The 12,919-nt window shown below is 53.2% G+C and overlaps 1 protein-coding gene across 50 annotated transcripts in view; it reads left to right on the top strand.

Annotated features, from left to right (window-relative positions):
* Window positions 1–12,919, top strand: part of ZFAT (zinc finger and AT-hook domain containing) — a 383,679-nt gene that overhangs the window by 109,220 nt on the left and 261,540 nt on the right. For all 50 annotated transcript variants that reach the window (XR_014842957.1, XR_014842958.1, XR_014842930.1 and 47 more), the window contains one exon: window positions 8,209–8,347. Coding sequence is in view for 11 of the 50 variants with exons in the window: in XM_085021015.1 (XP_084877141.1) it covers window positions 8,209–8,347 (139 nt within the window). In the remaining 39 variants the exon portion in view is untranslated. The remainder of the gene's footprint in view (window positions 1–8,208; window positions 8,348–12,919) is intronic.

Genomic DNA, 12,919 nt, shown 5'->3' on the forward strand with positions numbered 1-12,919 from the left:
TCCAGGAATGAAGTCCCAACCTTGGCTTTCAGGCTTATCATCCTGGAGCGAGAGGGCAGGACCAAAGCTCAGGCCTCTTCTCTCCTGCAGAGCAGGGCGGCTTTGGCCGAAGGCTGCGGTTGTAGACTGCAGCAGGGGGTGCACAGTTGGACAGGAACGGGGGTGCCCTCCTTTACACAGCAGCATCGCTTTGGAGTCGTCAGCACCGACCTGTCTAAAGGCTGACCCTTGGGACCACACGTCCTGGCCCGCACTTGCCCCGGCCCTCCCCGCAGGCCCTTTCCTTCTGGAGTGTCTCTCCTTCTGCCCTGTGTCCCTTTCTCCTTGTCCGTTCCGTGGATCAGCAGTGCATCCTTGGGCTCTTTGTGTGTGTGTGTGTCAGTCTGGGGACCAGTCCCCAGACTTGGTTCTATGTGTGTAGTTCAGATCCATCTCTGAGCTCAGGCAGGAGGAGGAGGAGGGGAGGGAGCCAAGATTTCAGACACAAAGCGGCTCCAGGAGTTTCCCTTATCAGCATCACCAGGGGGCTCGTCATTTACAGCCTCTGTCCTTTTCTTATGAATATGCATATTTTTCTTTTGAGCGGCCCACTTCCCTGTCCAGCCGTGTAGACCCTTGGCCACTGACCAGAGCAGCGTGTTTCTCCTGCTGCAGGGTGAGGGGCCTGCCCCAGGCTCTGCGGAAATGGCCCTCAGAGCAGGCTCTGGGGTACACTCTGCAGACCTGTGAGGCGTTTCCGCCTCCCAGCCCCTGTCATCATCCAGGACACTCCCTCAGGGCCGCCAGCTTTGCTGGACGACCCTGTGTGGGTGCCGGGACACGGCAGTTCACAGATCCAACACGACGGCATTTCTCTGAGGGGAGAAGTCATTTCTCGTGGCACCTTTACCACTGCGTAGGGAGATGAAGCCAGTGGCCAGTCAGCTGGGGTCTTTGCTTGTGAGGGTTGTTTGGCGAGCCTCTGGTACCCAGTACTCCGTGGGCCGCGGTGGGCGTGTGGCTCAGGGCATCGCCGTCTGCCGGGGGGAGGTGAGGTTGCTCCCCGTGGGCACAGAGGGTGTGTGAGGCAGCGTTTTCCAGAGTGTTTCTTGGAACATTCGTTCCCCGGGACGCTGGAGGGCAGTGCCTGGAGGGCACAGCGTGCCGTGACCTGCAAACTCTCTGACCACGGAGCACCCTCCTCCCTCCCCGTGGTGTTCCCGCCTGGCACTTAGATTTTGAAGCAACCTGAGAAACACTGGTTATCAGAGAATCAGCAAGTAGGAAAAACAGTGTAACGGAGCCCACATACATCTGGCCATCCAGTGGCTTCTGACCGCACCCAGAGCTGAAGCCCGCGTCCCGCAGACGGCAGGCGGCTGCCCGGCCGGCGCCCTCCCTCTCCGCCTCCGCTCCGCCCACGCCCCCCCCCCCCCCCCCCCCGGCCCTCTGCTTCGAGGGCACTAGGACACAGTGCCCCGCTTGCTTGGCCTCTCCGGCCCCTCCCTCTTCTGGCTGCCCTTCTCCGCAAAGCCACGCCAGTCCCTCTCCTTTCCCACGTCTCAGTCAAATGCTTAATCCGACATCTGGCGGATTGTGTAGTTTCTTGATCATGATGCTAGACTTTCGTGTGCTCTGTGAGGCACTTTGTTCCGGTTTCTGTTCTAGTCTCAGCAGGGGGGCCGGGCTTATTAATAAATGTCTGTTGAGTGAATGAATGAGTAACTGGGTAGCTTCTGTCGAACTGTAGTGTCGCAGGTTGATCCCGGGAGACATCTCGGGGGAGGCGGGCCTCCGGGCTTCTTGGAAGGCTTGTAGCCGCAAGGGCACAGGATCCACAGGCTCTTCCTCGCCGGGCCCTGCTTGCTTCTCCACGCTGGTCTCCCCGTGGGGCCTTGGGCTCTCAGCGCTTCCTTCCCTCGCACCGAGGGGCGGTGAGGTGCAAGTGAGAAAAAGCACCTGTAACCAAGCTGATCCCAAGGTCAGGGGTTCTTGAAATTTACCCAGTGCTGCAGACCCCCCACTGCGGGTCAGGGACGCCTGAGGCGAGGCTGCATGTATGCAGTCCAGCGGGAGCTGTCCCTTAGCAGAGAGCAGATTTAATATCTGCACGTCTATTGTTTTCTTGTGTTGGGCACAGTAAGCCTTGCTTCATTATTGTGTTCTGTTCAAGAACCGTCTCAGTGGAGCCTCCTGTCACAGGGAGTGTGTGTGATCATTTCCTGGTGTGCGCCTTGAAGATCAGTGGGAATGGAGGCGGGTGGGCCTTCAGCGCGGCAGTGTGGTTAACTGTCTGGCCGTTTCGGAGGTAGTGGTGGGCAGCGGGCAGTTCCATGCGTGGTCCAGATGGGGCGCCGTGCAGGTGGGGGGCCTGCAGGTGGGGGCCGTTCAGAGGCAGGGCCCAGAGGAGGGGAAAGGGAGGCCGGGGAAGAAAAGGCAAGTAGTTTGTGCTCCCAGAACTTAATGTGCTGGAAAGACTGCTGTGAAAACAGTACGGTTAATTGGAAATACGAGGTCATTTGCAAAACTGGAAATATAACATGAAAAGCTGCAGGAATCATCCGTCCACCCCATCCGTGGGGAGACTGTGGCTACAGTGGGGCTTGTTGGCAGTGGGCCCTGTGGTCAGAGCACCAGCAGCCAAGGGCAACGGCACCTGGGCTTTGGGGCCAGAGAGCCCTTCCCTCGCAGCTGGCTTTTGCTGTGACTGTATGACCTGCGGCGAGCCACTCACCCTCCCAGGGCCTCCGTGTCCTCACCTGTAAAGCAGGTATTGATATTTCTTCCCGAGGTGGTCGTGAGGGCTGTGGTCGGGGCTCAGGGCTCACTGCCATGGTCACTGGCGCCTTCTGGCTCCCTCGGTCTGGCCTCCAGCACGCCCTGTAGACGTGGGAATCCCGCAATCCCGGTGCAGGTATTCGGGCCAAAGGAGCACCGCTCCTCTTTTCTTTCCCTCCCTCCCTCCCTTCAGGTTGTCCTGAGTTTCTTTCTTTCTTTCTTTTTTTTTTTTTTTTTTTTGCATATCAATATTTTTAAAAAATTTAAAAATGATGGCATAGTTGATTTACAATGTTGTGCCAGTTTCTGCTCTACAGCAAAGTGACCCCGTCACACACACGTACACACACCCACCCACACACATTCTTCTCAGGTTCTGTCCCAGGGGATTGGATGTCGTTCCCTGTGCTGAGCAGTAGACCTCATTGCTTATCCCTGCTCAGTGGAAGGGTTTGCTTCTGTGTCTAAACAGTCGATGAGGCTCGTCTGATGAGCATCTGCCCGCAGGCTGCTCTGTGTACCTTACCGCTGCCCCTGGCGCTTCCGAGGGGAACGCTGCCTGTGGTTGAGCCCAGGCCTCTCTGCCTCCAGAAACGTCCCAGGCCATAGAACTCTCCATGGCAAATGGGGTCAGGGGTGGGGGAGGCATCTGTTCTGTTTCTTTCCAGAGATAAAATCCAGGTAAGTCCTCAGTTGGAAGAAGCCATCATACTTCATCCTGTTCTTTCCAGGCTCTGAGTGGCTGAAGCTGCCTGGTAGGTCTCAGACGGAACTGAACAAAGTTCACGAGGGAGAAGGGCCCTGAGTGGACAGTCAAGAACCCAGCCCCCACCCCCCCTCCCCCGCCCAGCTGCAGCTTCCTGGGGTGGTTGGTGCCAGCTCGCATTTGAGGAAATCGGTGGCCCCCTCAGACATAAATGAAAAATTTCCACCTTCCTATCGAGTTTTTTCAACTGCAGAGGCACTGCCGGAAATCTTAGAGGAGGCCTCCAGCCCAGGCCCCGGGGAGCGTTTGCATAATCCAGGGCCGTGTCTCCACCGAGCAGCTGGATTTAGGTGTGCCGGGCCAGAGTGACAGCTGCTCTTTCCTCCAGGCCTGTCACCTGGTCTTTGGAGAGACCCCCTGACTACAGTCTCCTTTTTGGACATTTTGGGAAATGAGGAGCAGATACGTTAGAACTCTAGTCCAGTATCAACGCAGTTTCATCGCACAGATGAAGGAAAATAAACGTCACCATCTGGAACCTGTCAGGGTGTGAGTGCTGTGGCTGGTGCTATTACTCTTGAGAGTGGCTGCTGTGTGTTGCGTGTCATTCGAGGCATTTTATCTACGTCACCTGCAATTCTCAAAACCCTTATGAAGAGAGTTTTTCTGTCATATTTACCCACTCATCAACCTTTTTTTTCGCTCTTCTCAGTGTAAGATAGAATGCCCATCCAGAAAGTTGCACATGCACACGAGTGTGTGGGGTGATGGGTGATTATGACATGAACCCTCATGTCCCACTGCCCAGACAGGGGCCGGTCCTCAGACCCCCTTCTCCATCCCCGAGGCGACCATGACCCTGAGTGCATGGCAGCTGTCAGGAACTGTGAGCTCAGTAGTTACTCTCTTAGGTCGCCTTACCTAAATCCAGGGCAGCCTTGACTCGTAGGCATGACAGCGGGCTCCCTCCTTGGTTTTGATCCACTTTCTCTTTTGGGATTTGTTTCGCATGTGCTACAGGACTACATATATTTTCTGCATAGCTCTTGGATGCATATATTTTCTCCATAGCTCTTGGATGGATTCTGGCCTGAAAGCGCTCAGTAAATAACTTCCCTTTGAGATGTAGCTCGTTTGCTGTCTGCAGGTACCTGATTTAGGAAACACATCTCGTGATTTAGTTTCATCTTTGCAGTTCATACCTAAGTCCCCTAACGCATGCGTATTCAGGGTGTCTCGGGGCTCGTCAGTGTATCCACAGGGTCAGAGGACAGTGTCTGGCTCCTAGCAGGTCAGTGAGGAGCTGCTTCATAAACGGAATCTCGAGTCGAGCAGTCTTAGCAACGCCATCAGCCTCTGTGTCTGGCAGGGGGCATAGCGACGTCACCTCTTCTTCTTCACCTTCTTCACCTCTTCTTCTTCACCTCTGCCCCCTGCCCTGCACTGGCAGCCTCAGCATCGCTCCCTGCTGCAACGTGGCAATGCCTCCCAAGTTCAGACTCTTTTTTTTTTTTTTTTGTCTTTTTGCTATTTCTTGGGCCGCTCCCGTGGCATATGGAGGTTCCCAGGCTAGGGGTCTAATAGGATCTATAGCCACCGGCCTACGCCAGAGCCACAGCAATGTGGGATCCGAGCCGCGTCTGCAACCTACACCACAGCTCATGGCAACGCCGAATCGTTAACCCACTGAGCAAGGGCAGGGATCGAACCCGCAACCTCATGGTTCCTAGTCAGATTCGTTAACCACTGCGCCACGACGGGAACTCCCAGACTCTTTTGTTTGAAGGGCCCGGGAGCAGCTCAGCTATAGGGTTTAAGGAGAGAGGGCCCCAAGAGGGCATGAGGTGGTGGCTGATGTTTGTAAAAGCCGATGATGCCGTGACCAGGAGGTTTATCTTCCTAACCCCCAGAGCTGTTCGGGGTGCAAGGGGCTGGGGGCTTGCCCTCCCTGCATCTGACAGAGGCTGAGATCACAGACCCGAGGCCGCAGCAGACCGACTTGTCATGGGGGGAACGTTGGCCAAAGTCAGGCTTTGAAAGTATCTCTTCCATATTTAAGAACTGAGGATTTTCCTAGAAATCAGTGGCTCTTAAACTGACTTCTCATTTGGGCTCGGCTGGGCATTTTTTGGCCTTATCTGCTCACATTTGGGTAGTGCTTCTTTTCATTAGCAATCCTACCACAGAGCAGGCCTGAGGAATGAATCTTGAAACTCTCATGAGGCAGTGTATCAGTTTGCTGCAAGAAGGATGAACTGGCTCTCCAGCCTGAGTTAGGTGTGTAGGACTGTTTCTCAGTTTAATTGCCCCTTCCTGCCTCCGTGCCCACTGACCACCCCGCACTGGCTGGAGAGCATCTTTGGTTGGTCTTTTTGATTTCTGTGCAAACGCTGGCATTCCCCAAATAATTTCATAGCATTTGCTTATTTAGAGTTGAATGCACCTAAAAATCATTTAGCTTTTGGAGCTCCCATTGCAGCTCAGTACTTAACGAATCCAACTAGGAACCATGAGGTTGCAGGCTTGATCCCTGTCCTTGCTCAGTGGGTTAAGGACCTGGTGTTGCCATGAGTTGTGGTGTAGGTCGCAGATGCGGCTTGGATCCCATGTTGCTATGGCTGTGATGTAGGCCGGCGGCTACAGCTCTGATTCAACCCCTAGCCTGGGGACCTCCATATGCTGCAGGGTGTGGTCCTAAAAAGACAAAAAGACAAAAAAAAATGTTTTAGCTTTTATTTTGTCTTTGCAGGTAATCATATATTGGCAGTTTAGATCTCTCTGCTCAGTAGATAGGTGAGAAGTCTGGTTAATTTTTGCCTTTGTCCAGGCCCTTTTGTTTAATAAACCCTCTTAGATATAGCAGAAATTGACAGAACAATGTAAATCAACTATAATTTAAAAAATTAAAAAAACAAAAAAAAACCAAACACCTCATAGGAATTACCATTGTGGCATAGCGGAAACTAATCGAACTGGTATCCATGGATGCGGGTTAGATCCCTGGCCTCGCTCAGTGTATCAGGGATCCAGTGTTGCTGTGACCTGTGGTGGAGGTCACAGAAGCGGCTTGGATCCCACATCACTGTAGCTGTGGTATAGGCTGGCAGCTACAGCTCTGATTTGACTGCTAGCCTGGGAACCTCCATATGCTGCGAGTGCACCCCTAAAAAGCAAAACAAACAAACAAAACCCTCATAGGCCAAACCATGGGGTTCTCGTCCAGGAAAATGACATGTGCACGTAGCACACAGCACCCGGTGACCACGGGGTGGCCTCGATAGAGCGTGGGGTCCCTGAGGGAAGGGGTCAGAGCGGGTTGGCTCCCCGAGTCTTGCTAAGAACTGCCGCTCCTGGGAGTGCCAGCATTTCCTTTCCAGGCCAGGTCAACACTTTCTCTGTGCTGGGGTGACAGATGGAGAGGGGCGGGGGGCCACCTCTGTGCGCCTGTCTGAGGACGTCTTGGCCGACCTAGCCGCTGGCGGGGCAGTAAGAGAGAAGGGACAGTCTAGGGTGACACGGTCTTAGCGTGAGCAGCTGCTGCTGCAGACACGCGGGGGTGGAGTTGTGTGCTTCCTTGGCGGTGCTCACAGCATCCCCGTGGAGGGAGAGGCCTGGAGGACAGCTGAGGGCTGCTGTCTCTGGCTCGGGCGCCGTCCCCACTGACGTATGTGAACGTATCCAGGTCTGAGTGTGAAAATGCTCTTTGGAAGCATGGCGGGGACACACAGCAGGCCCAAGGGCAGAGGCTGGGAGAAGGCCGGCGTTTCACGTCCGGCCCGGGACATAGACCTGGTAAAGCAACCCGGGGCTTCCGCTGCCAGCCCGCTCGGGGGCTCAGCTGAACTTGCCCGTCGGAATCCCCTGTGCCGTTCTGAGTGTGGCTGCCCGTGGCTGTTCTGTGGGCTCCATTCTCCCTGGACCAGGAAGCTGCTTGTGTTTCCAGAAGGGCCCTGGTTGCCGAACTGGGATTTCTGTAGCATCGTGCTGCACGGCTATGTGGCTCGAGGTTCAGAGGGACACTTTGATACCGTCCTGACCATGAGTAAGGGCGTGGGTAGGACAGTGTCCATCACCTGGCTGATGGATGGGCTCCCCAGGAAGCCTGTGCAGGCACCCCTCCCCTCCCCCTCGGTACCTCCCCACCCTCCGCAGCCATGGTAAGATGGCAGATGAGCTGAGCTGCAGGACCCAGTGGTGCCTTTGTCCTGCCCAGGAGGGAGGTTGGAAATAGATTTTATCAGGCTGATTTCCCTACCTGTGGACAGCGGTGTCTGCATTGCAGGTGCTTGCAGGCAAATAGTGTGGAAGAAGCTGTTTCATTAGAGAAGCAGATGCATCAGGGAATTAATTGTCAGGGGAGCTACTTGAATGGCATTCCCTTAAAACAAAAAAAGTGATAGATTCCTGTGTTGCTTTTTTGTGATTTTCTTCTTGAGCAAGAATTAGACAAAAGAGAAAAGAAATGAAAGCATTGTCGTTTAGCAGAGACCCCTCATCCTTGGGGGACTGCTTGCTGGTCACTGGGATGGTCCCTGCAGAGGCAGGACCCTGCCTCCCCAGGCTAGCGTGTGTCCCTGGGGCCTGTGTCCCAAGGGGTGCTCCTCACAGGCTTTGCAGGACTCAGACACGGGAGGGAAGAGTCATAAGCAGGACCCCAGGGGGCGTCGGGGGGGGTCTTCCTTTCCCATGGGGACTTGATGACACTGGGGGGCCAGCCCTGCCTAATCCCCTCCTTGTCCCTGCAGCCTTTCCGCTGTGCCCACTGCCATTACTCCTGCAACATCTCGGGCTCCCTGAAGCGGCACTACAACAGGAAGCACCCCAACGAGGAGTACGCCAACGTGGGCACCGGGGAGCTGGCGGCCGACGCGCTCATCCAGCAAGGTAGGTGAGCGGCCGGCCCTGTCCTGCCTGGCCGAGTCCCGCCAGGACAACTGGGACATCCGGCAGTGCCACCCTGGGCCCTGAAGTTTCCCTCCCTCCCCCCTCCTTTCTTTTTTTTCTGCTTTTTAGGGCTGCACCCACGGCATATAGATGTTCCCAGGCTAGAGGATGAATCGGAGCTGCAGCTGTCGGCGTATGCCACAGCCACAGCAACGCCAGATGTGAGCTGGGTCTGTGACCTACACCACAGCTCATGGCAACTCCAGATCCTCAGCCCACTGAGCGAGGCCAGGGATCAAACCCATCAAACCCGGATCCTCATGGATACTAACCTGGTTTGTTTCCACCGAGCCACGACTGGAACGCCTTCCTCCCTCCCTCCTCCCTCCCCCCTCGATCTCTCCCCTTCCTTCCTTCCTTCCTTCCTTTCCTTCCTTTTCTTTTCCTCCCTCCCTTTCTTTCTTTTTTTTATGAAAGTATAGTCGATTTACAATGTCGTGCCCATTTCTGCTGTACAGCAAAGTGGCTCAGTCATGTACGTGTGTGTGTGTGTGTGTTATATTCTTTTTTTAATACTCCCTTCCGTCTTGGTCTGTCCTAGGAGGTTGGATACAGTCCCTGTGCTGTGCAGTAGGACCTTGTTTTCTCTCCTTTCTAAATGTAATAGTTTGAATCTACTCACCCCCACATCGAAGCGGTTTTGTTAGTTCATCTTCATCATTATTCTCCCCAGTGTGTGTGTCAGTGTTACTTACTGTGAGGGTTCTATGACAGCAGCCTTCCTGGGCATCCTAAGTAAAGAAGTAATAATTTACGCATACATTTATCACCCTTCCCACAATGCGCATTTGTCAGTACAGCCGTCCCTCGGTATCCGGCAGATCCGCTCCAGGACCTTCTCGGATACCACAGTCCTCGGATGCTCAGGTCCCTCAGGTGAAGCGGCAGAGCAGCGTCGGCAGAGTGGCCGTATCCTCGGCCCTGAGGGGCTGCAGAACCTGGGGATGCCAAGGGCCTTCTGTTCATGGTCCATGCATACGTTTTGCGTAAATGAAGGTTCATGGATTTATTACTTTCTTAATGCTGATTATCCCGAACGTTTTGTTTTCCTTCGGTGCACTGTCTTCTTATAGTTTCTAAGAGCTTTTTGGAATCAGCATCAAGCGTCAGCATCTCTATATAACTGTGCTCCTGTTGTTGAACATTGTGGGGTTTCCAGATTTTTCTTTTATTGCAGTTGTAGGTAATGCTCCACTAAATACATTTATAGATGGAATTCTTTAGCTTACCCCCACATGTTTATTGAGTGCTCAGATTACTTATTCATCCTGAAAAGGAAAAACTGTTTAGAACATTTGAACTAAAGAGAATGGACAAAAACTTCTCATATCATTGAGAAGTTTGTGGGGGGGTTGCTTCTTTTTTCAATAAATAATCACATATTCCCACTTGAGAGGGTTTAGCTCATGTGCTGTTACCACGCAGAGAAATGCTGTTGGATTTATCTCTGTGCTTCGGGAATTCAGCTGAAAAATGATTGCAGCATGCAGTGTGTCCGTTGCTACTCTCTCCTGAAGACTGTGCCTCTTTGAAGCTGAAGACTGTTTTAGAAATCAGCCTCCAGTCAACAGAGATGCGGGATTGTACACTCGGCCACAGCCGCGATGCTCAGAGCTTCCTGGTGCAGCGGGAAGCTCTGCTTGCTGTAACTGCCATGAAATGCATCTTCGTGTATAACAAACAATTGACTTCAGCCCTTTTGGTGATGGGGCTGAGGTACAGAGATGCATGAGCAGCAGAAAAGACTCAGGATAATTTTGAGCCATCCATCTGGGGTCATGGGAGTATGTGCCTGGTGTTGGCTTTAAGGCATTTTCACGGAGCTAGAGGGCAAGATGGTGCCACGCGGGGGCTCTGGCTCTTTCGCTGTGCCATTCGGGCAAGTAACCGAACTTCTCCAGCGAAGCCCTTCACCCCACGTGGAGGTCACAGCACGCTGTGCCGTCTCCCGTGAGAGCAGCGGGCAGGACTAAATGAGAACACTTGATTGTCTGGCACTCAATGCATTCTCATTCCTTTCTTTCATGTTTTTTTTTTTTTTTTTTTTTTTCCCCTGAAAATATTCTAAGACTTCTAGAACAGTGCATCATTTTTGACGACCCCCGGTCCAGGAATCACAGAGGAGAGAATGGATTGCCTGAGTCACAGTACATATTTGGAGTCGTAGGCTAGAGATTGGTTTTAACATTCTTCACACTCGTGGGTTGGATCGGCAGGAAATAGCCGTTTCCTGGGGCTGTTGGGACAGGCGTGGGGATCGGATTGATGACACTGTCATAGCTCCTTGCTTCCAGACTCTCATCATTGCCTTGCAGAAAATGTGCTGAGGTCAAGTGGCCTCGTGCCCTAAGTTTTCACTTAACTTTATAAGACTCTGTAGTCAAGTGGCATTTCCCTGACTGGGTCTGGGTTTTCTATCCAATCTTTGCAGGAGGATCTTAGGCCTTTGTGTGCGTGCGTGCGTGCTTGCGAGTGTGTGTGTGTTTGTATTTTTCCTGTTCCCCTTGGAGAGACATATTGTGGAAGGAAACAGCCCGAACGTCTCTTGGCTCTTAGGAGACACTGTGCCACTGAGTTTGGGCAGGAGAGGAGCCTCTGAAATCAGAGAGCTGCTGGAGTTTGTGTGCAGCTCAGAGATGTCCAGAGCACTCAGCTGAGGCTGTTCTGATGTCTGGGAGAGCAAAGAAGACAGGGAGAGAGTGGGACTGGATGAAGCGACTGGGTTTGGAAATGCTGACTCATTCGGTACCACTGGGATTTTTCATTTTCTGTTGGTTAATTCCAAGTCATTCTCTCCATCCCTGCTTGATTTTATTTTCCTCTTCTGCTCACTCCTCAAAAAGGAGCTTCATGGGACATTATCATTTCTTGCTTTGAGACAGAGAAATACATGTTAAAATGATCACGTAATAAAAAAAAATGCAAATGGAGTTTAGTTTTCGCAAAACGACGCTACAGCCCCCTGCAACAAAGGTAGGGACTCCTTGTCTGTCAGCCGTGTTTAACAGTGTCCCGCTGTGACACAGGCAGAGCTGTCCATCGTGGGGAAGGATTCTCGGGCTGCGAAGCGTGTCTATGCAGCGCCGTGGGGGAGGTGAGGAGAAGCCCTAAAAGGCTGAGACTTCTGCTCCGCGTAGGTTTCTGTGGGAAGGTACCGCGGTGCTTCCTGTGGAGTTTGAGTTATTGGCAGTGAGCTTGGAAGTGCCCTGGAATGCAGCTGCCGGACACCCATGTCCTGTTCTGTTCACCAGCTGGCCCTCCTGGGGCAGGGGCAGGGAACCTGGTTTGTTGCATCTGCCAATCTCTGTGGTGTAAATATTCCCACCAGGGCCAATATTAAGCCTCCACTGTGAAGTCCCTGAGCTGGGGAGACGGGTGCCCGGCCCGATGCAGCACGCCTCTGGTCCTGGGGGCACGGGCACCGCTGCTGGCCGCATGCCAGTGGGGTTCCTGCAGGAGACACTGTTTCCCTGGGAACTGTGGTGCCTTTTGGAGATTAGACTAGTACCAAGTACTGCATAAAGATCTTATTCCCTGCTTGTGTTTATGATATTTTGAAAGCAGATCAGACAGTCTCTTGTTTATTCCCTTTAGCCCATCACTTGTTTATTAGCGCAGTTTTGAAGTGTTTTTCCACAAAAAATACACGTTTCCGTGTAGTATTCCTTCCATGGGCCTGCCCTGCCCTCGTTTTAAAGCACCTCTGATGACACCCGCTCCGGAGCTGGTTCACCAAGTCCCGAGTGGTGAGAGGCGTCGGGGGCTTTGTGCCACCAGCATCACACCTTCTCAGTTCATTCCTGGAGATCACGGGGTGGGGGTATGAATGGGGCTTCGCAGGCTGGTTCTTTTCCGTGGCCTCCCATCTGCACTGAAGAGGAGGAGGCGTGGTCCTGTCAGGGCACCAGCTGGTTCCCATTTGCTGGAGGTCACACAAGGCTGGGTTGAGAGGGGACACACACAGGAGCAGTTGAGTTTTTCTTATATCTTTGTCTCCAGGTTGGGTTGCTAACCTGTCCCAAGGCTGACCGGTGCCTCTCTGTCTTTCCAGCCCTTTCCTGTGTGTCCAGAGGACCTCAGACCCCAAGGGCTTGAGGAGTGTGTGAGGGGCCAGGAGGGGTGGGAGAGACCCAGCTGAAGCTCCGTTCGCCAAACCTTCCTCACTGGGGTTTGGAATGTCACCCTGGCTCATGATGAAATGCACTTAAACAATTTTTTTTTTTATTGGGAGTTCCCATTGTGGCTGAGCAGGTTAAGAACCCAACACAGTGTTCATGGTAATGTGGATTTGATCCCTGGCCTCACTCAGTGGGTTACGGATCCCAAGTTGCTGTGAGCTGCCGCATAAGTCACAGGAGCGGCTCAGATCCCAAGTTGCTGTGGCTGCGGTGTAGGCCGGTAGCTGCATCTCCGATTCCATCCCTAGCCTCGGAACTTCCATATGCTGCAGGTGATGCCCCCCCACCCCCAAATTCTTAAATCAAATCTTATTGGAGTATGCTTGACTTAACA

This window comes from Sus scrofa, chromosome 4 (assembly GCF_054392235.1).
Source record: "Sus scrofa isolate SSC_HxYL_T2T_F1_AM1 chromosome 4, Sscrofa_HxYL_maternal_Yorkshire_Landrace_v2.0, whole genome shotgun sequence".
In the NCBI taxonomy this organism is placed as follows: Eukaryota; Metazoa; Chordata; class Mammalia; order Artiodactyla; family Suidae; genus Sus; species Sus scrofa.